At 44.9% G+C, this 23,153-nt stretch overlaps 1 protein-coding gene across 1 annotated transcript; it reads right to left on the bottom strand.

Annotated features, from left to right (window-relative positions):
* Positions 1 to 238: 238 nt before the first annotated feature.
* Positions 239 to 22,916, bottom strand: PKD2L1 (polycystin 2 like 1, transient receptor potential cation channel). Its single transcript, XM_075026918.1, has 16 exons — positions 22,673 to 22,916; positions 18,370 to 18,532; positions 14,289 to 14,402; positions 12,217 to 12,344; positions 10,808 to 11,064; positions 9,725 to 9,949; positions 9,141 to 9,369; positions 8,597 to 8,767; positions 7,695 to 7,876; positions 4,892 to 5,012; positions 4,094 to 4,192; positions 3,220 to 3,341; positions 2,788 to 2,905; positions 2,419 to 2,555; positions 1,475 to 1,622; positions 239 to 448 (listed from the first exon to the last, which is right to left on the bottom strand). Exons 1-16 carry the CDS (start codon positions 22,721 to 22,723, stop codon positions 239 to 241), a joined length of 2,475 nt encoding a protein of 824 aa, XP_074883019.1. The 5' UTR covers positions 22,724 to 22,916.
* Between the last annotated feature and the right edge of the window lie 237 nt (positions 22,917 to 23,153).

Raw genomic sequence — 23,153 nt, 5'->3', positions numbered from 1 at the left:
GGCAGAAACTTATCACCTGGTTCCAAATTTCCACCTACTCCAGAGAGACAGGGGGCAGAAGTTCTAGCTCTGTGACATTATACATCATTACATTATGGAAAAGAGCATCCCTGATTTTTCACGTCACTAGTTCCTGGCAACAGTGGTGTCTGTATCCAGCTGACTAGACTATTCTAATAGTGGGGAAACAACTGACAGTGACTTAGTGGGAGCCAGACTGGGAGCACTGGACTGTTCACTAGAAGCGCACATCAGACTGTGGCTGGATGTTCTTGGGCACTTGAGACCCCAGCACACTTGACCTGGGCAAGATGGGATAGACCCTGTTTTGGGAAGAGTTGCCACTCAGGTTGTTTGCCTGTACATGTTCCATCCCCCAGCCTTCTGCTTCTTTCCCCAGCTGGTCTAGGCTGTGGGGGAGAAGCTTTTCCTGACTGGGTTCTTCCTCCTGCGAACCAGAAGAAAGTGACGTGCAGTGTTAGCAAGCTACCAAGAAGTCTAGCAACACTCCAGGAGAGAAACAAGGTGTGCATGATACTTAAATATCTTCCCACATTCTTCCAGAAATTAGTACAGGCCTGCCTGTCTGTTGAAGATCCAATATACTGTTTGCTGCAATACACTGATGACTGCACATTCAACCATTAGACAAATGAGGAGAAATTAATCCCTTTTCACCCTCTCTGAGAACGTTCACAGAAATGCTGTGGCAAAACAAATCTGCAAACAAATACTCAAATAAGCTTTCAGGCATGTTCACATGAGAAGGACTCCCCAAAACACCCTTTCAGATGCGAAGGGATCACAAGACTACTCTGCAAAAGAGAGGTTTCTTTCTGACTCAGCTAGGTCACTGTGCTGTTTGGCTGTTCTCATTATCGAAGCCATAAAATCATGAGGTAATGACATGGTTCCCACATGCCTTGCTGCCTTTGACATTAAAGCTGAAGACTCAAAATATGCTGGTTGACCGGATATAGGCAATCTTTGGCAAAAGTCACAATTCTGCAATGAGATGCAATGGGGACACCGCTAACAGTCTTCCATCTCATGTGTGATAATTAATCCACAGGCAAGACGTTGTTAAGATCACAGTCCACAACACTGTCATGAACTGCTTTTGCTAGGAAGGACAGTACGATATTTTTTTTTATGTCTGAGGATAAGTAGATACAAAGCAACTGAAGACGAGTGAATTGCATCCACTGCCACAGAAATAAGCTCGGCTTCAAAGGAGCTGGAAGGTGTGTTTAAAGGTACCATGGTTAACTAGGGGGACATGAAAGTAAGAGGCTTTGTGTCACTATGCTTGAACAGCAAAGGCTTGATCACACAAAATGCTGGCCCTGCCCAACCCTTTTTGTCTTATGTCAATGGGGATTGGAAAAGCAAAGATGATACCAAGCCTTTTCACACAGCAGGGCTGGTCACCTGCCCTGAAGCTGGTTAAAATGCATGGTGGAGGGCTACCAACCTTATTAACATTATCCAGTGGTTTGCCCAACATGTCCTTCCTCTTCAGTCTGTTTCTTTCCAGCATGTCTAGCTTGCTCACCACTGCATCAATCTTGGAGCCGATGTTGTTTATGGACTGTTCCAGCTGCAGCACACGTTGCAGGAGGCTGGGGGAGACATGGAGACCATTTGCAAGCTTTTTCTTGCGATGAACAGTAGGATTTGTAGCAGCCATCTCACAGGCAATGGGCCAGACCTCAAACAGGAGTGAACGCTCCCCATCAGATAATTGATTCATACCCACTGAAGACATAACTCCCTGCTACACTGTGTTTTCTTTTGTAATCAGTGGTTCTGCTTAGGATGGATCCCAACCAGTTTGGATCACAGTCCAGCCACAATATAATCCCATTATTAAATATTGCACCTGCCTCTCCTTTGATATGGCCCTATGTGGATTGCTCAGTGTTTCTCAGTAGCAGAATCAGGATCTCCTGATTCTCTGTGCTGTATTTATCCCATACTCCTCCTGTGGAAGAAACAGCCAAGTGTTATTCTCAGACCTGGAGGATGAAGGCCAACTAGGCTATAAACCAAGGATATTTATTCCCACAGGACCTTCTGTAAAGGTATCAGCTTCCCCTGGCCCAGTTTTCTGAGCTACCTTTTGACCTGAAACATGACAGCATATTGCCTGTGGCCAGCTGACAGCTGCAGAGGTTATTCAAGAGGCAGAAAGCAAAATTTCTTAACTCAATCTTTTACAGGAACAAGCAAACTACATGACAAACATTGTCCCAGTTCTCTCCTGACCTGCTCATTTACATGTGTGCAAGATAAAAAGGGACAAATCTTACTGAAACTGCTCAGCACCAGTGTAAACAGTTACATCAGGGAAGGAAGCAGCAGGGAACCAGACCCCTCATTTGCAGAGGGATTAAACTACTGCCAGCACAAACATACACTTGGAATTCTTCTTTGGAGACCCAGCTAGCCTTATTGGCATGGTTATTCCTTGTTTCCATGTAGGTCAGATTCTCATCCAGGTTGATGTCACCATAGGGTTTCCCCAAATTTTCAATCTCTGTATTCAGAGCAACCTAGAAGATAGATAGAGAAACTCCTGCAAAACTGGATACTAACTCTGTGTCAGCTTCACTGTGAATAACACAAGAGTTTCATGGGCAGTGATATACTCAGCTGCTATCCAGGCAGAGTTGGAGCTGTATTTGAGTTGCCTGCTTAGCTTATACCACAAACCCAAATATTCCTGAGGCCACTTTGGAGTGATCTCTACCAAACAGAGGGTTTCTTTCCTTGCCCTTTCTTTACCCTTTTCGCCTCTAGGTCATGCTTCATCTGCTGTTGCTCCTCTTCATCAAGGATGTGGTTGCCATCTTTGTCAAACCTGGAGAAGGCTGCTGTGATCTCATGGTCTGCATGGCCCAGTCTGCAAAAGAATAGAAAGAGAAAGCTCAAAGCACTTAATTACACTGTTAAGCTCTAACAGTGCAGGAGATCAATGTATTGTTTCCTCCTGCCAGTGACAAACCTAAACATCCCAAATGGGAAAGAGATAGTAACACAAAACTATTTAGAACAGGACATTAAACATGTGAGGAAAGACGATAACTATTTTTTTGAGTCTTACATAGCCCAGATCTGAGCTGACTGCTGTCCCAGTCTTGAAAACCAGAGAATTTAAATTACCTGTATTACCAAGAGAAAGGGGTAAGTAGGCATCCCTCAAGCTAACCAACTTACTCCTTCAAGCTGTTCTTGAAGTCTTCAAAGTCTAGTTCTTTCGTTCCATTCTGCAGTGCTTTCTGCACATCGGAAATCCGTTCCTTCTTCAGCCTCAGCCTCATGAGCGTCCGGTTGTAGCTCTGTTACCAAAGGTGCAAACAGAAATGGACTCACGCAAGCAGTACAGTGAAAAATAGGGCAGAGCAGACAATGCAATATGGACGAGGAGATTTTAAGCTTTCCAGAAGCAAAAATACAGCACTGCTGATTGAGCCCCATCTCTAAACTAGGATCACACCTTCAAAGCGACACCAACATGGTAGTCAGGGTCTTCATGACAAAGTTTGCCCTCTGCTTTTTTCCTCCCGACTCTCCCTTTATGTGATCTCCCAGTCATCAGCTGTCTAAGATAATGTCTCAAATACTGTTTGCAGAATATTGGTCCCACAGCACAGAGAGTTGTGACCTTCCAGGACCTTTTCTGGAATTTGTCCATGGGAAATCCAGATGTAACCCACTAGATTTGCACCACTGTAACATGCTCAGCTTAGCAAAATAGGACCTGCCATTTTATTGATCAAAGTACACGCTATCAAGGACTGGAAGAACGTTGTCTAGAGACTATCCTGGGAAGAAAAGTCTCTCAGAAACACTACGAGCATGCTCAAGTAACAGGATTCCCCCAACCACTGCTTTCTTGTCTTCCCATTGCCAAAGGATCTGGGAGCTTGATTCATCCCAGAAAGGAACTGTAACTACTGTGTACACCAAGAAGGTGGATCTGGAGTTGGCAACCACAGTTTCTCTCTAGTAAATTCCACATAGGTCAGGGACTTCCAGAAAATGTTTCAGGGTTTAGCTAGAAAGTAGCACAGCTCGCATTATTCATCACCTGCTTCAGGATGTCCGAGAGCTGCAGCTCATCCTTCTGGCTTGAAAGCTCCTCCTTGACTTCTGAGTAAGTGTCATTGATGATGGCCAGAAACATGTTCTAGAAAAAGGGGAAGAAGAATGATGAATAAGCATGAGGCATCTTGCCTGCTCCAGCAGCCAAAGCAGCAAGAAACAAGCACAAATGTGCAGGGCTTAGTTAAACAAGGAGCTGTTTCCACATGGGGTAGGTATCCCTTGGGCAAATTAAAGTGGGTGAAGGGAAGACCCACTTCAGCCACACAGTGCTTTCTCCCTGGGGACGAGGTCCTTGCACTTAAAGCAGTGGCTGATGGTACATTTGTTCCCAGCTCAAATACCATCTTTGGTAGCCTCTCCTGCAAGACCTTAGGTTACATTTGGATTCCTGGCACTGGGTCTTTAACCTGGTCATTATGAGCATCCCTCTGCATCCATTGCCTAGGAAGCCACAGATTGTCCCCCATGCTTTGTTCACTGCCTGCTACAGAGCAGCTGAACTGATCCCCTTGAATTCAGCTACCACACCAATGGTATCCCCAGCCAGTTTTAGTCTTCACCTTAAAGGATGTGATTATGGCCCTTAATCACCCTGTTCATCAAATCCCCAATTGCAATGGCGTGCCTTTTGTCTACTTAGCTCTATTTGCACTGCAAAGCTATAGTAACAGAAACTTCCTTTCTCTCTAAACATTTGCACTGCACCTAAATCAGGGATCATCAGGAGGGGTCTTTCAAACACTGCAGTCAATACAGGGGCAAGGAGAACTTTCTTGCTTACCAGGAGCACAAAGAAAACAAAGAACACATAGGTGACGAAGTAAATAGGCCCAAGGACCCTGTTGGCATTGTCAATGGAATTGTAGTCAAAATCTCCGAGAATGATCCGAAACTGGGTGAAGCTGGAGGAGAGAAAGAACACAAGGTCACACAAAGGCATGTACATTTATCCTACATCCTCAGACAGTCCTGAGGTGAACCCTGAACCTGCCTGCAGCCCAGATGGTCACAGGCATAAGCCAGAGTAGGGTCTAAGTCACCCAGTCTGGTGAGTTAAATGTACTCATGGTATTTCAGAGGTGAAGCAAGCTGATCTGGTTAGAGCAAGAGCTGGCTGGAAAGTAAAACAAGGTTTCCACACAAACTTCTGGTTGTCCAAAGTGTGTTTTGATCTAAACAGGAGTTAAAAACAAAACCAAAACAAAAACAATCTGTATTTTCCCTTATAAAGGCATTTGACTTACTGAAGCCTTCTCTTGCAAGAGAGTTCATGAGACCGTGGAAAGGCTGTTAGTGCTGGACAGTGCTCTTCAACATTTTGCAATTCATAGCCTGTGTAATGTAGCAAGTTTAAGTCTGTTGATCAGAAGTTTGCTTATCTCAGTTATCTCTTGTAGACCCCTTAAAAGGCAGGACTTGGGTGCCAGAGGTCTGTGGAACACAGGCTGAAAACTGCTGCTGTGGCAGATACCTCCCTTAACATTGTGCATTGCCTGAGCAGGCCTGTGCACTGAAGGATTGTCTGAGATTGGATATCTTAATTCACTTGCCCAACATCCCCTTCTGTGCATGCTCATCCACCCACTGGTCATGCCCCATCTCAGATATCTTGATACATTATCTGTGGGACTTCTCTGGAAATTAATCAGTGAAATGAGCCTTGTAGGGAAAAAAAAAAAAAATAATCCTCCAATTAAAAAAAGGAAAGAAGAAAAAAAAAACAGGCAGAAAGACACAGACCGTGAAGTCATGTGCAGGGAAAAGGACCTTGAGACCCCAGAGCCTGAAAATCCTGTCTGAGAAATGCAAAGCTCCATTTCAAATTCCTTGCACTTAGACTATTTAGGGAGCCGGGGATGTTTTCCAGGTCTAAGGAAGAGGAATATGGCATTGCTTCCTCTTCTTTGGTTTAAATTGTCCCAATTTAGTGATGTTGAAATGTCTCCTTCCAGTAAGAAATTCTTTTTATCTCTTTTGCTTTGAAAATGTCTACTTAATTTATTTAGACTATTATACAGCATATTTTAGAAAACTTCATGCTGAATTTGTATTAAAATAAGTATATTATTTGACTACCAACTTTCAGAAATGAAGTAGAGCTGCTATCTTATAAAAATCAGATATATTTATAAATAATATAAAAATGAAGTTTCTGACTTTTTCATTTCAGTGTTTAAAGCTATAGAATCATAGAATCATTTAGGTTGGAAAAGACCTTCAAGATCATCGAGTCCAACCATCATCCATGCCCACTAAACCATGTCCTGTAGTACCCTGTCCACTCACTTTTTGAATATCTCCAGGGATGGTGACTCAACCACTTCCCTGGGAAGCCCATTCCAATGTTTGACAACCCTCTCAGTAAAAAAAATTTTCCTAATATCTAACCTAAATCTCCCTTGTCTCAGCTTGAGGCCATTTCCTCTTGTCCTATCTCCAGCCACCTGGCAGAAGAGACCAACACCCACCTCACTACAACTCCTTTCAGGTAGTTGTAGAGAGAGAGATAAGGTCTCCCCTCAGCCTCCTCTTTTCTAGACTAAACAGCCTCAGTTCCCTCAGCCGCTCCTCATAAGACTTGTGCTCCAGGCCCCTCACCAGCTTGGTTGCTCTCCTCTGAACACACTCCAGCAACTCAATGTCTTTCTTATCATCTTGATAAGATAAATGCATTATTCTGCTTTTCCCTGTGAAAACCCTGTAGCAACAAACAGCTTTCCTTCCAAATCTTTGTTTGAATTAAAGTGTACTACCTGATGAAAACCAGAAAGTTTTCGTGTGGCTGTTGTGCAGACACTGAAAAAATGTGTTCAGCAAGTGTATTTGGAAGCCAGAGAATTTAAAAACTCCAGAGTTTCTATCTAGGCCTTTTCCTTAATTAAAAAAAAAAAACAAACCCAAAACCAAACACGCTGACCCTACCTCAAAACACTTGTTTTGAGCTATTTAGTTCTTACCACCAGAATTACATAAAAGTTTAACCTAATTAGACCTAAAGCCATCTGCTGGTGTATAAAAACACAAATTTGCCAAGGTCTCAGTGACAGTCAGGCAACACCATTCTACTGCCTTTATGGACCCACAGCAGGTGAGAAGGTGACAAAAGGTCCTGCAGAACAGAAACTAAATTATCAGCTGAGCTATGATGCTTTTCTGCAGAAAGACATTAAACCACTCTGCATGTTGAGTACCCTTGGTGTGCCTAACAACTCCACATCAAGTGAAAGCTGTCTAGGCTTCAGCAAACTGAAATTTCTCACTAAACACTCCTATGGAAAGGATGGAATTTTCATTGAATTGTAGGGCTGCAAGGAGTCTCAAAGTCTGGTAGGATCAGCTACACATGTCCCTACTGATAAACACCAGACAACCAGAAATCCGTCTGTAACCCTCAATTTTCTGTGTTCTTTTGTCCATGAAGATGTTACAGCTGGAGGACTGTGAGCTACTTATTAGCCATAGCGGCTTCATTACCACAACAGGTGTCTGATTAACATTCAGATTTGCAACTGGGGAGAGGTTGGAAAGCAGTTAAAATTCTTTTGATGAAATGATGGAAATATGGTTCTGACTTATACACTTACATGCATTTAACAAAGGTACTGAAGTTTTCCACTTGTGTCCCAAAAAGAAGGTAACCCAGCTGGGCATAGGCAAAGAAGACAATGAAGAACATAATGGCAAAGCCCAGAATGTCCTTGGCGCAACGTGCCAGTGTGGAGGAGAGCTGAGTCATTGTTTTGTTAAAGCTAATATACTTGAATATCTGCAAGAAGAAAGAACGGGGACAAAGTTAGGCTAAACCATCAGCTACATCAGTCTCTCTCATATATGCACATGCTTACTAAGACAAGAGGTTCATTGTAGTACCAAAGCACCGAGAAGACAGCCAGGCTAGGGGAATGGTGGCTTAGTGTTCAGGATATTTGTCCCAGGTGTGCCACCATCTTCCTGTGGGACCATAAACGTATGACTTTGTTCCCTGTGTCAATGCAAAATATAAAGAGGGACTGCTATAAGGACAAATGTCTTGAGGCTAATGAGGACCCCCAAGTACAGTGTGTCTTTCTACCGTGCCAAGATGCTTTGGTTGAAATGCAAAGTCCATGCCAACAGACAAGCCATTTCCAGTTGTTGGGTGGCCATCATGAAAGGAAAACATGGTTTGCCAGATTATCCTCCAAAATACTAAAATAGTACAGGATAGACAAAATTACATTGTACTCAGAATTTTCTAAAATCACTTTTGCACCCCAACGTCTAAGCTCATCTCCCTGTCCACTATCTCCAAATTACTGGCCTCAGAATGCAGGGTGAAAAGTTGTCTGGATTACTGCAAAACAGAGCATATGACTTTGAGGAAGATCCTCTGTTATACAGCTGTTACCATCATTCACTCAGAGGGATGGAAGAGTCAACCCCCAAGCTATCTAGAGGAAGAGGTCTGAGACTAGAGGCCTGGCACCTCCCAGACCCCCTACAATACCTTGATCCAGGCAAAGAATAAGTTGACTGCATTCATATTGTTGTACTGTGTCTGCCAGAATGCCAGGAACTCAAAGTCTGCGTAGGTGTCGGGGTGTTTCAGCAACTCTCCCAACAGTCTGTTCACTTCAATGGTGCGAAAGATATGAAATCCAATAGCGATGATGGAGAGCTGCAAAGAGGAAGAGGAAGAGTCTGCAGTGACCACTGTACCTATGCTTTCCACAGAAATTAAAGTGTCAGAGAATTCCTTGGTATCACACTTCACAAGTGCAGTCTACTGGTGGGGGATGGAAATAAGGTATTAATGTGCTGAATGATGCCTTGACTTCACAGCCTCTCAGGTATCCCTAAGGAAAGAATTTTCTGCTAACAGCTGATAGAAGAGCATGTGTCCATTTACTCTGCTAGTTCATTTTGCTGTTAGAGTAAAACCTGTGCCAGCTCTTGTCTTATCTAGGCCAGTTTCCCCGTTCCTTCATTTATTTTGGCTCTTATACTTCTCTGCCATTGCTCCCCCCCAAAAAGTGTGCAAGGATCCTCACCAGAATGACGACCACATCCAGGATGTTCCAGATGCTGGTGAAGTACTGAAGCTTGTGGATACGCAGCTCCAAAATCTCCTCCACCACATAGTAGAAGATGAAGACACAGAAGACAATTTCACAGGCAACAATGAAGAAGTCCCATGTGCTGACGTATCGTATAAGCTTGACTGTCCGGATTTGCCAGGAGGGAATGGCACCACCAGTGGCTGGAAACTCAACCACTAACCTTGAAGGGTACAAGAAAAGTCTGATAATTGCAAACAGGGAGATGGAGAGTCTCAGATAATTTTGAGGCATAAAACCTGAGCATGAGCTATCCACCAAGCCATGAGTGGAAGAGTTGTGCATGTGTTTACACAGCCTTATCTCTGCTGCTTCATTGCCCGTGATAGGAAAGGGTGAAAGGTGAAGAGAAGTGTGACTGGTTATGTCAGGAAGACCAAGCCTTCTTAGTAATCCATACAATATCTACTGACACCACTCAGTCCTACCCCCTGGTGGACCATATTAAAATATTTAATAAACAGTGGCACTGAGGAAGAAGCAAGAGGCAGAAGAATTTTCAGTGGGACTCAGCTTACCTCAGAACACAGAACAGATTGATATTTGCATTATACACAGAGAAATCAATGAAGACAACTCGTGTCCCCCGATCCAGCCACAACTTCTCCTTCAAGACTTGCAGGGCTTCAGCACTCTCTTTTCTGGTCAACTTGAGGTCTATGTAGTATCCTCCCCCACTGTAACTGGTTAGTCTTCCCCAGTGAGATGAGCCACCCAGCTCCTCCTCAGAATGGTACCTCCACCTGCAACAGACAAGTCATAAGCAAAGGCATCACCACCCCAGGCCTGGATATGACCTTGTAGCCAGGAGAAATTAGACTATATCTTCAAGGGACAGAGCAGTTTTTAATTAAAGAGTTGGCACTTAATTCCTATTCCAGATCTAGGCCTACATCAGTTCTTCATTATTGTCAGGTTTCTGACCTAGTGCTTCCCAGCAGTGACACAACATGACTTGCGATACTACAGATGGAAAATTCTGCAGGTTCAGTGGCTATGCCACAGTCTTGTTTGCATGGAGGTTACTCCCAGGACATGCTGTATCACCTTCTATTACGTTGTGCACAACCCTCTGCTTAGAACACACTTGTACTCATGTTTCCTTATGAACAACGGCTTCTTGTTCATAGACCAAGACTCATGCAGCAAACAAAGAGTTATTAACTGCAGCTACCCTGCAGCTACCTCACATTATTCTAGAGAAATAGGTTTTCAAGATGAAAAAGATGTACTCCCTTCTCTCTGTCTCCTGAAATCCAGGAGGGAAGCAGAGAGCATCATCCATTCAACAGATCTGGTCCCACAGGTCTCTATTTATCCTCACCCTCTTAAAAACAGGCAACAATTTCTACCTAATTCTCCACTGGATTTTTCATGGCTTTCCCAATAGGTCCCACTCTGCCACTCATTCTGTTATGCTTTTCCTCAAACAGACACTCAGCCTTATTGACAGACAAAAAGGACTTGCTGCCTCTGACAAGGGGAATTCCAGCCTTATGCGAGAAACTCACCCCTGGCATCCTGCAACTCAGCAGAACTTATTTTAACTAGAAGTGACTAACTTGGATTTTCTAAACATAAACAGCAGAAGATGTACTTACGCTGTTCCATTGATGAGCCCAAAGGAGACCCTTTCCTCCTTGTCTTCCGAGTACACATCATAGCAGCCCGAGATTTCCTCCCTGAAGTCATCATGGACCACACAGGAATTGTTCTTCACCTTCAGTTGTCGCACGCGTGGGACACCCAACAGCAGGTTCTCGTAATAAACGTATGACTGGGTGTTGTGCGCAGCTAGGGACTCATTGTTATACCACTTTGTCCAGTAAAGATTATCCAGAAGGGGACCTTGTGCATACTGCAAGAGAGGGAGAGGAGAACTTCATAGCCCACACATCAGAGGAATTTTCTTAGCCTGGCTTTGAGCTAGTAAGACCTGACCCACCCCTTTCTAATCCCCAAGATAGAAAGTAGCAGAAGCTTATGTTGGATGTATGCTGAGGAGGCAAAAGACCAGAGCTGGTGATAGAAGAGGGATGCTGGGCAGCAGGGTCGTTGTTGGCTCTTCACAGGCCTGTAATATGGTTGCTGCACCTTGTTGGGCTAATGAAGAGACAAGAGCTCTACAAGTTTCTTCGTCCCTTCCACTTCATTAAGCACAAGTGTCAAGGAATTGCCTTGACACAAAGTGTGAATTATGAAAAGGGCATGTGCCAGTGCCCTGGAAACAGTGGGGAAAAAACAATAGTGCCATAGTTCGCTGTACTTTTTTAATATGACAGAAAAAGACAAAGCTAACTGACAATTTCTGGCTGACTGTCAGAGGCAGGTGGTTGCAATATCTCAACAGCATTTGCTATGGCTCATATTATTTGCTCACCAATTCTTTGATAGAAATGTGTTAGACCCCAGACATCTTTTCCCCTCTTTATTCTCTTTGATAAAAGACAGTGCAAATTTTAATCCAGCTTCTTCAGTAAGAATCTATAGATCAGACCAGCCCAGGCATGAATTACAGGCAGGTTAAGTATGCTGTTCCCACAATTGCCCATGAAAATGGACATAGGCCTATTACTAAGACACCAGCATGAAGACGTTGGACTGTAGGATTCAAAGCCATTTCTACCACAAGGAAACCTGGAGTAAATCACTTGGCCTCTCCAGGCCGGTACTCCTTGTCTGTGCAATGAGCATCATAGCACAGCAATTTCTTTTTGTTACGTCCTGCCTGTTTAGCTGGTAAGTCATTGGGGAATGGCCTCTTCTGGGCACACAGAACAGTTAGCGTCACCAGTATTCTGGCCACAGTGCTCAGAGGGATAAATTATATTTTAAATCAGTGGATGTTTTGCATGCAAGTAATATTGTTACTGTTGCTAGTAGCTGGCAAAAGCTTGTGGGAGCAAAATGCCTTGCTGAAATCACTGGGCAGCACATTCAGAGGGAACTGAATATCCCAGTCTAGCTGAGATTTCCAGAGCTCCCCATGCTGAGCCAGGTTTGTACTCACCACCCAGAAGTCAGCCATGCTGCCAATGGACTGGAAGGAGACACGGCCATCCGAAGAGGTCTGCAGGAAGAGCTCAGACATCACTTTGGTGTAGTAATAGGCATTGGAACTTGTCATTCCATATGTCACTAAGAGACGAGACAAAGAGGAGGGTCCTCCCTTATGTTATCAATTAATATGTATAATATGATTGAAATAAGCAGGGAGCTACTAAAATCCTGTGCACAGCCCCCCTCCCCATCAGTTAATATTTAAAGTAGGGAAACAATGGCTAGACATGATTTAGAGTTTAGGAATATACTATTAGACAATGGGGCTTTGCAGATAGGTAGAATGTTTATGTCAGAAAAGATAATGGATTGTGGTCTGATCAACAAACCTTGAAGAACCACTTGGAACTGCCAAGACAGAGTAAGAAGTAGGCCAAAGGTAATTCCTGCAGGGGGAGATTGTGACCAACGACTCATTGACCACCTACTCAAACGATACCACCTACTCAAAAGAAGACAATGAAAGATAAAGATGGAGCCTGCACACTAATTTACATGAGAGGCGAAGAAGAAAGAACCAATCATTTAGGGAAATAATAATGAATATGTATTACTTAAGCATATAAATGTGGGAATTTTTAAGACAAGGGTGTGCTGTCTTGAGACAGGCACCCATTCATACGCATCAATGAAATTAATTTGAAAATACCTTGACTCTGTGTGTTACTAGCTTGCACACCAGGTAAATGAACCCCATTTGAGGGACAACACTTATACCTGAATATTGGAGCGTGATATAAATATGTTTTATATTTGCTTCCTGTGTAACTTATACTATCACAAGTAAGCTGTGCAAAGCACAAGAGAATCTAATCTCTAATCATATTACTTTCTGCTTTCTTAGGAATTTACAAACTTATCTGTTGCATGTTCCAGGATTTAAAGTGAAAGATTGACAGACTATAAGAGTTTAGAAGCCAGAGAAGACCATTGGATGATGCAACTGAACATCTCGGGTAACAACTTTTGCCATCAGACAAAATTTCTGAGGGAAATTTTCTTTCTCAAACCAAAGTCCATGATCTGTATTTTGAAGTTCTGATGTGAAGCCATGAAGGTATAGAGACCACCCTATTTTCCCAAGTGGAAAGCTCCAGGTAAGTTCTCATCTACCAAGAAAACCTCAAACAGGAGCAAGCTCTAACTTCCATGAACATGTTGCTTCAACTCTCCAGTGCTCCTTCCTGCAGAAAAACATCCATCATGGTGATCACTAAGAACATGTCCTACTCTTGAAAGGGCACCATGAAAATAAAGCAGCTGACATTCAAGACCCCCCCACTTCTGGATGAGTCAGTGTGTGACCACACGTACGTCTGCGTGTGTATCTTGGTTCTTTAGGAAGAGTGACTAAAGCACCGTCTCCCTGGGCCAGTGTGATAGTAACTCAGGTTGGTATTGTCTGTCTGTCTATGCTGCCATAGGGTCCATGAAATATAATCCTCTTCACTGTCCCATGCCACGGGTGCTCATTTGTGATAATGAATGAACCTTCGCAAAAAACAAACAGCCATTGTTCTACCCACACAAAGTCCTTTAGCATTCAGTACAGGGACGCGCTAAATCCACCCAAGAACAACAGTGTGAGCTGCCACCTGCTTTATCACCTCAGCCACCCCTCCACTCTCAGAGGGGAAAATGTCTCTGAAACCTGTGTCTTTGATCCCAGGAAGCTTCTAGAACTGCTTTCTGGGTCTTGAACATTTGCCGTGAAACTACAAAAAGACCCTGGGCAGATTCTCCCAGGACTGTGGAGTCAATGGCTAGAACTGATAACATGGATCAGAAAACACTGCTTAAACCTAACCAATAGCAATCAGGTCTAGAGCAATAGCCAGTTTTTTTACTTCTGCGTGCAGCAGCTGTTCTGTAGGTTGATGACACAACTGGCTGCTGCAGTGAGTGCATGTACAATAAATTCAACACCTACAACAGAGTGAGGAAGTCTAATAATAAAATCTCACATTATTCCCTTCATGCTGCACACAGAAAAAACACCTATGAGATATGACAGCTACTTACGTAGACAGATGTCCACCAAGAACACAATATAGACTAGCAGCTCTCGCAGTGTGGTCTTCACGTAAAGCTCTCTGTTTTCAGCTGTGTTCTCGGTCAGCGTAGTGCCCCACAGACCTGTTGGGTGTAAAGAAGAAATTGGAGAGTTTTGATGGCCATTCTCAAAGGCTATGTGAGGAGCTGAAGTCCCGTTCCCAAAGAACACTGTTGGGAGTTGGATTTTTGTCACTTTAAGGCAAAACCACTTTTCATTTCAAAATTTGACTAAGAGCTGTAAAAAATGTGTTAAATAACCCCTAAAAAGAACCATTCCAGCATGAAGAAAAGATTTGGGGCTGACAGAACTGAAATATATTGGCTTGCTTACTTTGCTAAATCACTCTCCAGTTTTCTGTTTGAGTTCATTATGGACTGATCTTTTCCTGCCTGTTTTTCAACTTAACTCTTTGCAGAAACTCAGTCTTTGTCACAAGTACTCTTGAAACCATAAAATTTCTTCTCAGTTGTCCACGTGCCAACAGCTGACCTTTTGATAGAACTTCCATACCAGAACTGCATCTGACGTTAGCTTTACAACTATTGGTCCTTTTAGTGTATATTGAACCCTCAGCCCCCAAATGTTCGTCCCTTGCTTACCTAAAAGCTCTTGCAGATTTCTTGTACGTCATATGACTCAATCGTATTACCCTACCCAATATTTTCAGCATAAAATTTAGAGCCAAATTATCTTCAGGATGTCTATCAATGGAGCTCTGCTGACTTCCATACAGATATGCCAATTGCACCAGCTAGTGATCCAATTTCTTCACACAGTGAAAGCAACTCATTAAATGTCACCAGGGTTGATCAAAAAGAGAGAAACGCTTCCTTTAAAAGGAGCCTTGATATTTTGGGTTTGATGAACCGCCTGATACCATTAGTGTATTTGTTTGTTCTTTTTGTAATGGCTTTCTGTTGTGATTTCTGAAATGCTCCTGAAGTTGAAAAGCATAAGAACTTCCACTTGAAAGCCTAGTGATGGAAGCCATGTCAATAACACCCACGGTCTTGCTGCTTTCTGCAGCTCCTAGAGAGCTGAGCCCTGGTGCCCATCCCCAGTAGTATGCAACAATCATCTTCCTGCAAGCCAGGATCAAAGGCCACATATTTGAAGTCATCTCTGGCAGAGGACAAAGCACTTTTTTCTTTGGAGCAAGCAAAACCGATATAGTGCTCTGTGAACGTTTACTCCTCTCCTTCTGATGGCTCTTTGGCATCTCAACAGATTGGAGAGCTTTTTGCACCATCAGCTACCATAGTGACTGTTGCAGTGTCCACCTTCACTCCTGGACAGACAAACCAGTAGCCTGTTCTGGACATATCAGACCAGCAACAGAAATGAGAGCCTGGAGAAGATCTGGATTAACTCATGCAGGAGAGATTATCATGTGGTCTACAGGAATCTCCACAACAGAGAAATCCAAGGGGAAACAACACACCCATGTGTTCAGGTCACTTTTAACTGACCCCCTTCATCTCTAGCTATGACTACATCACAATCTTTTAACAGGTTTATCTGTTTTTCCATGAGGCAGGGAACACCTACTGTCCACACGTTGGGAACAGAGGCACAGACTTTCTTTGCTTTGGGAACAGAAATATACTCGGGAACACCTAAATTCAGGGACACTAAAATATCCTTGAAAACTCAGTTCAGAGACTTGCCCAAAATTATACCTGGAGGACCATGAGGCTGGTCCAGCACCCTTTCAGATTGCATCCAGTAATTGTAAAACTGCATCAGCTGAGGTTTGGTTTCAGCTGTTTCTCTAGGAAACATGCCATGGAATTATACCACCTCATACAGGAAGCATGTCCCCATCTGTGTCTCCTTTGGCACTACCTACCCCCTTGGGGATGCATCTGTTTTGGACATGATATTTGCAGTAGAAGGATACTCAAGACTAGAAGACATCCAGGCTTCCTTATGGCATCTTACATGACTGTCCAGCACTCACAAGGCAGAGCAAAGAAAAAAAACCAGAATCTAGAAAACAGGCAATCAATGCAATTTGTTTGTAATTCTTGCCTTCCTGCTAGTAACAAGTTACTGGTAAGAATTAATGGCAACACCTACATTATCTTCCGAGGCTGCTTTTAGACCAGACTAGTGACCCAGGTGAGTGACTAGCTCATGGTCTTGGGTACAGCCAGAGAACCTCTTCCAAAAGCAGTTGGAAGCTGGGTGTCCCTCATTGGTCCCTGTGCCACCCAGATAGCCAGCAAATTCTGCCATGAAATAGCCGCGGTGGCAGGAGGCAGGCAGGAACCAGAGGACTCAGAGTTGCTTGGACACAGTTTAAAGACAAACAGTCCTGAGCAGTGACACTAGGAGCAGCAGCTACTCACTGGTAGTCCAGCTACTCACTGGTAGTCCAGCCCAGTAGATGGTGGGGACAAGAAAAGAACTCAATAAGCCAGCTATGACTAGTACCCCCGAAAAGCTATGGACACACAATCCCAAGGAATAGGTTTTAAGCAACCTCCCCCTCCCCCCCCCCCCGCCTCCCAAACTGTCCTTGGCTAAAAGACTTATCTTTACTACCTCCATTTCCCATGTGAGACATTAAGGTGATTAAATGAAGGGGAAGGGGAGAACAAGCAGTATTTGGAGAGGCAATGAAAAACAATGAGCACCTAGTAAAGTTGCAAAGGAAAGATGCAGATTCTTCAGGGAAAATGTCTCCATCTTTGTGAGGCTGATGGTGGCCTTTCTTCCGGCTGCACTGGCCTTTGGATCTCATCTTCCCAGCTCTGGTCTGTCCTACAACCCTATTTACCACCCTTGCTGGCAGGACACACTGCTGCAACAGTCATAGAAGAAGGAAATGCTGTAGTGTCCTGACGGGTATTTTCATTTGCATGCTCCAGTTTCAAGCCTGGCATCTCACAAATGGAATTTTGATGTTAAACTATGGATTTGGTTTTCCATTTTAAGTGTCAAACAATGACCAGAAGAAAGGATATCGGAATAAAACAGGTAAATGATACACTACCTCTGAGCAATCTGTAATTACCCACCAAGCCCACCCAGCACTGCTCCTTGGCCAGGAGAAACCTCTAAAGCTTCAGCTCTGGCTCCCATGTGAATTAATAGTGTTAGACTGTAACTGCAATGACAAGTAAGAAAGAATTGATCATAGAGGGGCTGTGCAATTCAGGACCAGGCTATACCGTTATTGACTCGCATGTACTGTTAGAGGGTACTACAGCTCTGAGAAAGAGTCTTGCCTTCCAAGTCAGGAAGAAAATACGCATTGACAAGAAACTAATAATCTCCACAAGAAATACAGTTTCTTGCTTTGTCTTCCCTGTTTTTGCAGTATTAGGACTTTATGCCTTCTATAAGAAACGGTTCAGCAAATGCTCTTGCCCGCGGCTGTATCCTTACAGGACACCTAACTTGCTCCTAGGTTTTTTGATTGCCTCTGAATAAGCCTACATAATATTTAATTCACCTTTATCTTTTAAACTGAAAACTAGCACCTCTTTCTTTAAGCTGTCTTCAAGCAAAGCCTTGCTTGATATATTCCTGTTATCCTCTGCATTTCAGTCCTGACAATGCTAGATTTTCTCTGGTGGATATTTATATCAGTTCTTAAGTTACTGTAACACCGGGGTCAGTATCACTCCATCTAGAAAATGCACACAAAGACAGAATAGTCTCATCACCAGAGAGATGGCTCCTGTGGATTCAGGACACCTAAGCTCTGGCCAAAGCTCTGCCAACAGATTCACTGCATGACCCTGAGCACACGCACCACTGAGTCTGTCTGTGCCTCCTGCCTTACAGGAAAGGTAACAGAACAGACCCTGGAGCTACAGCAAGGCACACAGAATGAGGATGCTCCTTCCAGGTCAGCCAAAGATTATCTCCGGAGTAATGCTGGTCTATGTTGAGCAGGTTCCTGGGCTACACAGACACTATGGGGTTTCTACCTTCTGCATCCCCACACTCCCCCCCCCCCACACCCCATCCCCCGCCCTTACCATTGCTCTTCCCAAGGGCTAGTAAATCCTTTCTAGTGATATGTCAGAGCTTTACCTCGGATGCCTCGGAAGATGTAGAAGCAGCACTTGAGAAAAGGACTTGTCTTCCCATCCACAGCTTTGCTCTGCTCTTCCTGGTAGGGCAGTGGATCCCCTGCCTCTTCAAAATTCTCATAGGGATTCTCCAGCATGGACTTGGGGTTGTAGATGGCCCGAATCTTCAAGGAGGTAGAGGGAGAGCCATTGTAAACGGGATTGTCCCAAGCTTTCTTCCCCACTGCCTCCAGTTCGTGCTCTTCTGAGGCTCTAAAGCGGCTCTCAGCTCTGTTGCTTAGGTGAGATGAGCTCATGGCTAGTCACTGCCAGCCGAAGTACTTTGTAACTGGACTTGTGAAGATTGCCTGCCCAGGCTGGAGTGGTAAGCTAGCAGAGTGAGAATCGATCAATCAATGCCAAACAGCTTGTCTGCCTCAGCAACCAGGAGAGGGCACGCCAAAAGCTTCCCGCAGATAGCACACATCCTCTCCCTCTTTTATACCAGCTCGACCGGTGACACCCATCAGAGGGGTGGCAGTACCCTTTGTTAGGAACCATCGTCAGCCCTAGAATCTCAGAAGTCCTGGGAACACCGACGCTTCCAGGAGACCTTCTGTGCTTCCCAACGGACATAACAGACCTAGATGCTGTCGTGGGAAGAGGAGGCTGCTAGGAGACGGCCCCTGAGTTGGGGGCTGGGAGGGGAGGAATGGGAGGAGGCGGATGGGATTTAATCAGACCCCTCAGGCCGCCTGCAGCCCAGATCAGCTCCAGGCGGAGCTCCGGCGGGGCGCAGCGAGGGCTGGGAGCCGTGGCGGGACCCTGTGCAAGCACCCCTGGGGAGAGGGGCCGGACGGGGAGCCTTTGCTCCGGCGATGGGGCAAGTCCCGAATTTTCAGGGAAGCACCCAACAGCAGAAACGCTCTCCGGGAGCGGCGGCAGCGCAGAGCCGGGCGGGCGGCGGCACCAGGTGGCGCCGGCAGCTCGCCGGGAGCAGCTGCCTGCACCCGGCTGCGAGGCTTGGCAAGTCGTGCGCCAAGCATTGCGGGCATTTCAGGAGGAAGCCGGGTTTGGCCTAAAACGTCATCCTGAGCAGCGTTTCCACAGCATCCTCTTTGCTATCCCGTTGTTAAAAGCGGGAGTGAAAAACGGGAGTAAACTTCTAGGGTTCGTTTTGGAAACCAGAGCTGGGCTTTTCTGCTTTTGCAGAATTTCCGTGAGCCCTGCAGTGCCTGTTGGCCCTGAGGCAAGCCTGAGAAAAAAACAGGATTATACCAGGCAAAACTGGAAATAATAATAGCTAGGCGTTGCCAGCATTCACCCACCGGCCAGCAGCAAGAAGTAGTCCCAGGCCCCGCTGGTGCTGGAGGCCTGTGACTGTACCCCTGGAGGGGAGGATCAGGTGACAACTTAACCCTGGGATGACAGGCTTCTGTCTTGGTGATGAGGTGATAAATGGATTTATAGCCTGAGCCTGGTCCTTCCTTAGGTCTGAATACCTAATTTGGAAGAGGTGCTTCTCCATGGGCACTGATGGTAGCTATTTTTCTGGTATTACCCAGGGAAGCAACATGACTCTTGCACCTGTAGAATCACAGGGCTCAAAGGTACAAGCAAGGGTGTTTTCTCTGGACTACAACGTTCACACAAGTGATGTTGCTAGGCCAGCGGGGATGTGCAAGAGACATCCCCTCAATGTCACCTACCTGATGATGGCACTGAGCAGCTGCTTGAATAACAGTGAGGCAAGACCTAATTTGTCACAGGGCACTAAGAGAGCAGCAGCTGGTTGGAAGGTCACTGGAGGTCTGGGCTGGATCCTTGGGCTGAATCTGGTATTATTAGGGCCTGTTGTGTTTTACTACTCCCTAGCAAAATGAGAGTGGTGGAATGGAGTCAATGGGGTGAATGGATGGAAAGCATTTGCAGAGCTCTCCGGCAGCTGGAATGATGAGGGATGAGACCTCAGTGAAAGGCCACATGCCAGGGCCAGGCATCCAGTCACACCCCCAGGACCATACAGCAGATATCCCTGCCCATGCACAAGCAGCATGGCTTATGGTGCGGAGCTGCTGCTTTGGGGAAGCACACGGGTTTTTTCACAGTGCACGTCTCGCTGCCTGTGGCAACCACACCACATCACATCACATCCTTCAGGGCCCAGGTGCGTTGCAAGTCTGCCTTCTTGCTGGCTCGGGCACAGAGCAGGTGGTGAGAGGGTGGACCTTGACCTTCTGTGTTGAAAGACTGGGTCACCCACCTAGCCCAGAGGACAGGTCGTGTCTGTGTCAGCTGATTTTGAACAGCCTAACACAAGGCAGAACAAAGAGCACCCTATAATTAAGGAAGCACATACAGCGCTTTGCAGGCAGGCTGGGGCGAGTCATTCGTTTATGCAGGTCTGTAAAGGTCCTTTTCAGCTGGTAAACTTGAACTGTACTGTTAGTGCACGCTTCAGTTTTGGAGGGGCATCTAGGTGGGGCTTGAGACGTCTATCTGGCTTGCAAAATGGTACAAGCACTTCCTTGCTAGGAGGCAGGATACAGCATTTGCATAGGAAGCTGCCTCGTTTTACACTAGGTAGCACAGGGAGGTGTGTCAGCTCAGGGAGAACATGACCCAAACTTTAGGACCTCATAAGTCGCCATGGTATGTGTTGATGTCTATGGTGTTTGATGTAAAACCCTGTGGAGCACCAGTATTTACTGGCTAAGGAGCGACATGTGTCTGATAGCACCTTTCAGCACTTATCTCATGTCTTTATTCCTTCCAGTGCCTTGGGCCTTATTCACCAACCTTTCATTCTTGTGAAAACCAGCCAACAGAATTTCTCTTCTCTGTTCTTTTTTTTCCCCTCTTTGTTGAGGGGTCCATTTTTCATCAGGCCTAGAAGAAACCTTTCAGAGGTACCCAGGGAGGACTGTTCCTAAACCCAGAAACAGCTATCGCAGTGGGATGCATCATGTTAGGATAAGACAAAGGAGCACAGCCCAGAAGTATTCCTGTCAATAAATTCCTTAAAATACGATGTGGGTCAGAGTATTTCCTGGACTGACCACTTATTCACTGCACAGAGAGGTTCCCTAAGCAGAAGGACTGTCAGCAGAACTGCTCACACCTAGCTAGAGGTGAACAAAAAAAATCATATGTACTAACTGCATTTGTGGTAGAGGAACTCCAGGTTTACTGCTCCTTTTTTCACTGGCTTGTTTCTAAAAGGCAGTTCTGATACTCTGAGGGGAGCCTAGAAATTTGTCCTGGGGCAGAAGCAAGGACCAGGAAAAAACACGGTAAGTGTTCTGCAGTATAAAAAGCCGCTGTGAAGAAGAGATAATTTGTTCATTGTGACTGCAGGGGTGGAGATTTAATTTAGACACTAAGGGAAGCCATTGAGCAGGTGACAGGAAGAAAGCCCTGGAAGAGTTCACCTAGGGAGGGGATAGATGGATACATTCCCTGCTGGTGGAGAACTTTGTTATGAATAGGTTAGGTGAAGGTCTCTTAGAGGTGGTAAGGAGAGAGAGGAGGGGGCTAGGCTATATGATCTCTAAAGGCCCTTTCCATCATGGAATTATGTGATGCTAGGATTAGGCCTCCGATCCCTGTCAACAGGCCAGCAGCTTCGTTAGGTAACCTGTGAGCTGTTCATCCCGAGCACCTCAAGTCTTGCAGCAGGCTACAACAGCACGCTGCTGGAACAGTGTCCTGTCAGCTGGCTTGCATTCACCCGTGAATGAAACAGTACTTCCATGCTGGAGGGAATAATGACTTTTTAAAATTAATTAAAAGATTTCATCTATTGGAAATCATGTGAGAAGAGGAGAAAAGAATAAGAGTTACATTAAAAAAATCCAACAAATCATCTTAATCATGGTATATTGTTTGCACAATGTTGTCAGTGCTGACTCCATTTAAATCGCTGATTCAAATGGCTAATTGAAACAAAATGCTTAACAAAAAAAATAATCCTCAAGTTACCTTGAGGTACACACACAAAGACCCCCACTACAATCTTCTGTCAAGATCCCCAGCAACTAAAAGCTGGATAAAGGAACATCTTCTTTTATTATGCTGCCGTAGTTAGGAAACAAAAGACCTGCTTCTGAGTGCACAAACCCTCCTTCACATTCCTGCAAATCTTCTCACTAAACAAAATATATAAGGCTTGCATTTCTAAAAATATATTTTCCTAATGATGTCTCCTGGCCTAATAAAATATACTGCCTTTCCCCATGCCCCTTGTATTGTCTATAGCAATAAGTTGGCTCTTCAGCAGCTATTAACAACTCTGCTACTGCAAGGTTAGATTCTACAGCACTTACCCATAGCTCAGCAGCAGCTGGGCAGGCATCGCAACTCTGGAGGCTTCGCATCCTTCAGAAATTGTTTGCAAATAATCCTGTGCAACGATCTCCAGAAACAGGACAGAACGTGATGGTGGGAAAAGGAGTATACGTGCCAGATATATGTCCAGTGCTCATGACTGTCTTAGCAATTGCACACGTAGTATTCACAAATTTACATAGCGTTACATGAGCCTGTAATCAGTTTCATGGCCTGATCCAAACCTGCCCTTTTTCACCAGCTTGTCACAGGGTTGTGAGCTAATCTGGCTGGGGTAATACAGAATTTTTCCCTCAGTGGCATCATACAGTTTGGCTTACTTGTGTTTGTAATTATGGGGATAGCCCCTCAAAGGCTCTCAGGAAGACTGACATCACAGCACTTAAAGGGTGAGCATGCAGGAGCCTTTGCAGTTTTTGTGTGGTTTTGTTTGTTGTTTTTAACTGTTTCTCTATACAG

The sequence above is a fragment of the Buteo buteo genome, chromosome 4 (assembly GCF_964188355.1).
Source record: "Buteo buteo chromosome 4, bButBut1.hap1.1, whole genome shotgun sequence".
Lineage (NCBI taxonomy): Eukaryota > Metazoa > Chordata > Aves > Accipitriformes > Accipitridae > Buteo > Buteo buteo.
The sequence above is the reverse complement of the archived record's forward strand: the minus strand, read 5'-3'. Positions and strand labels throughout refer to the sequence as shown.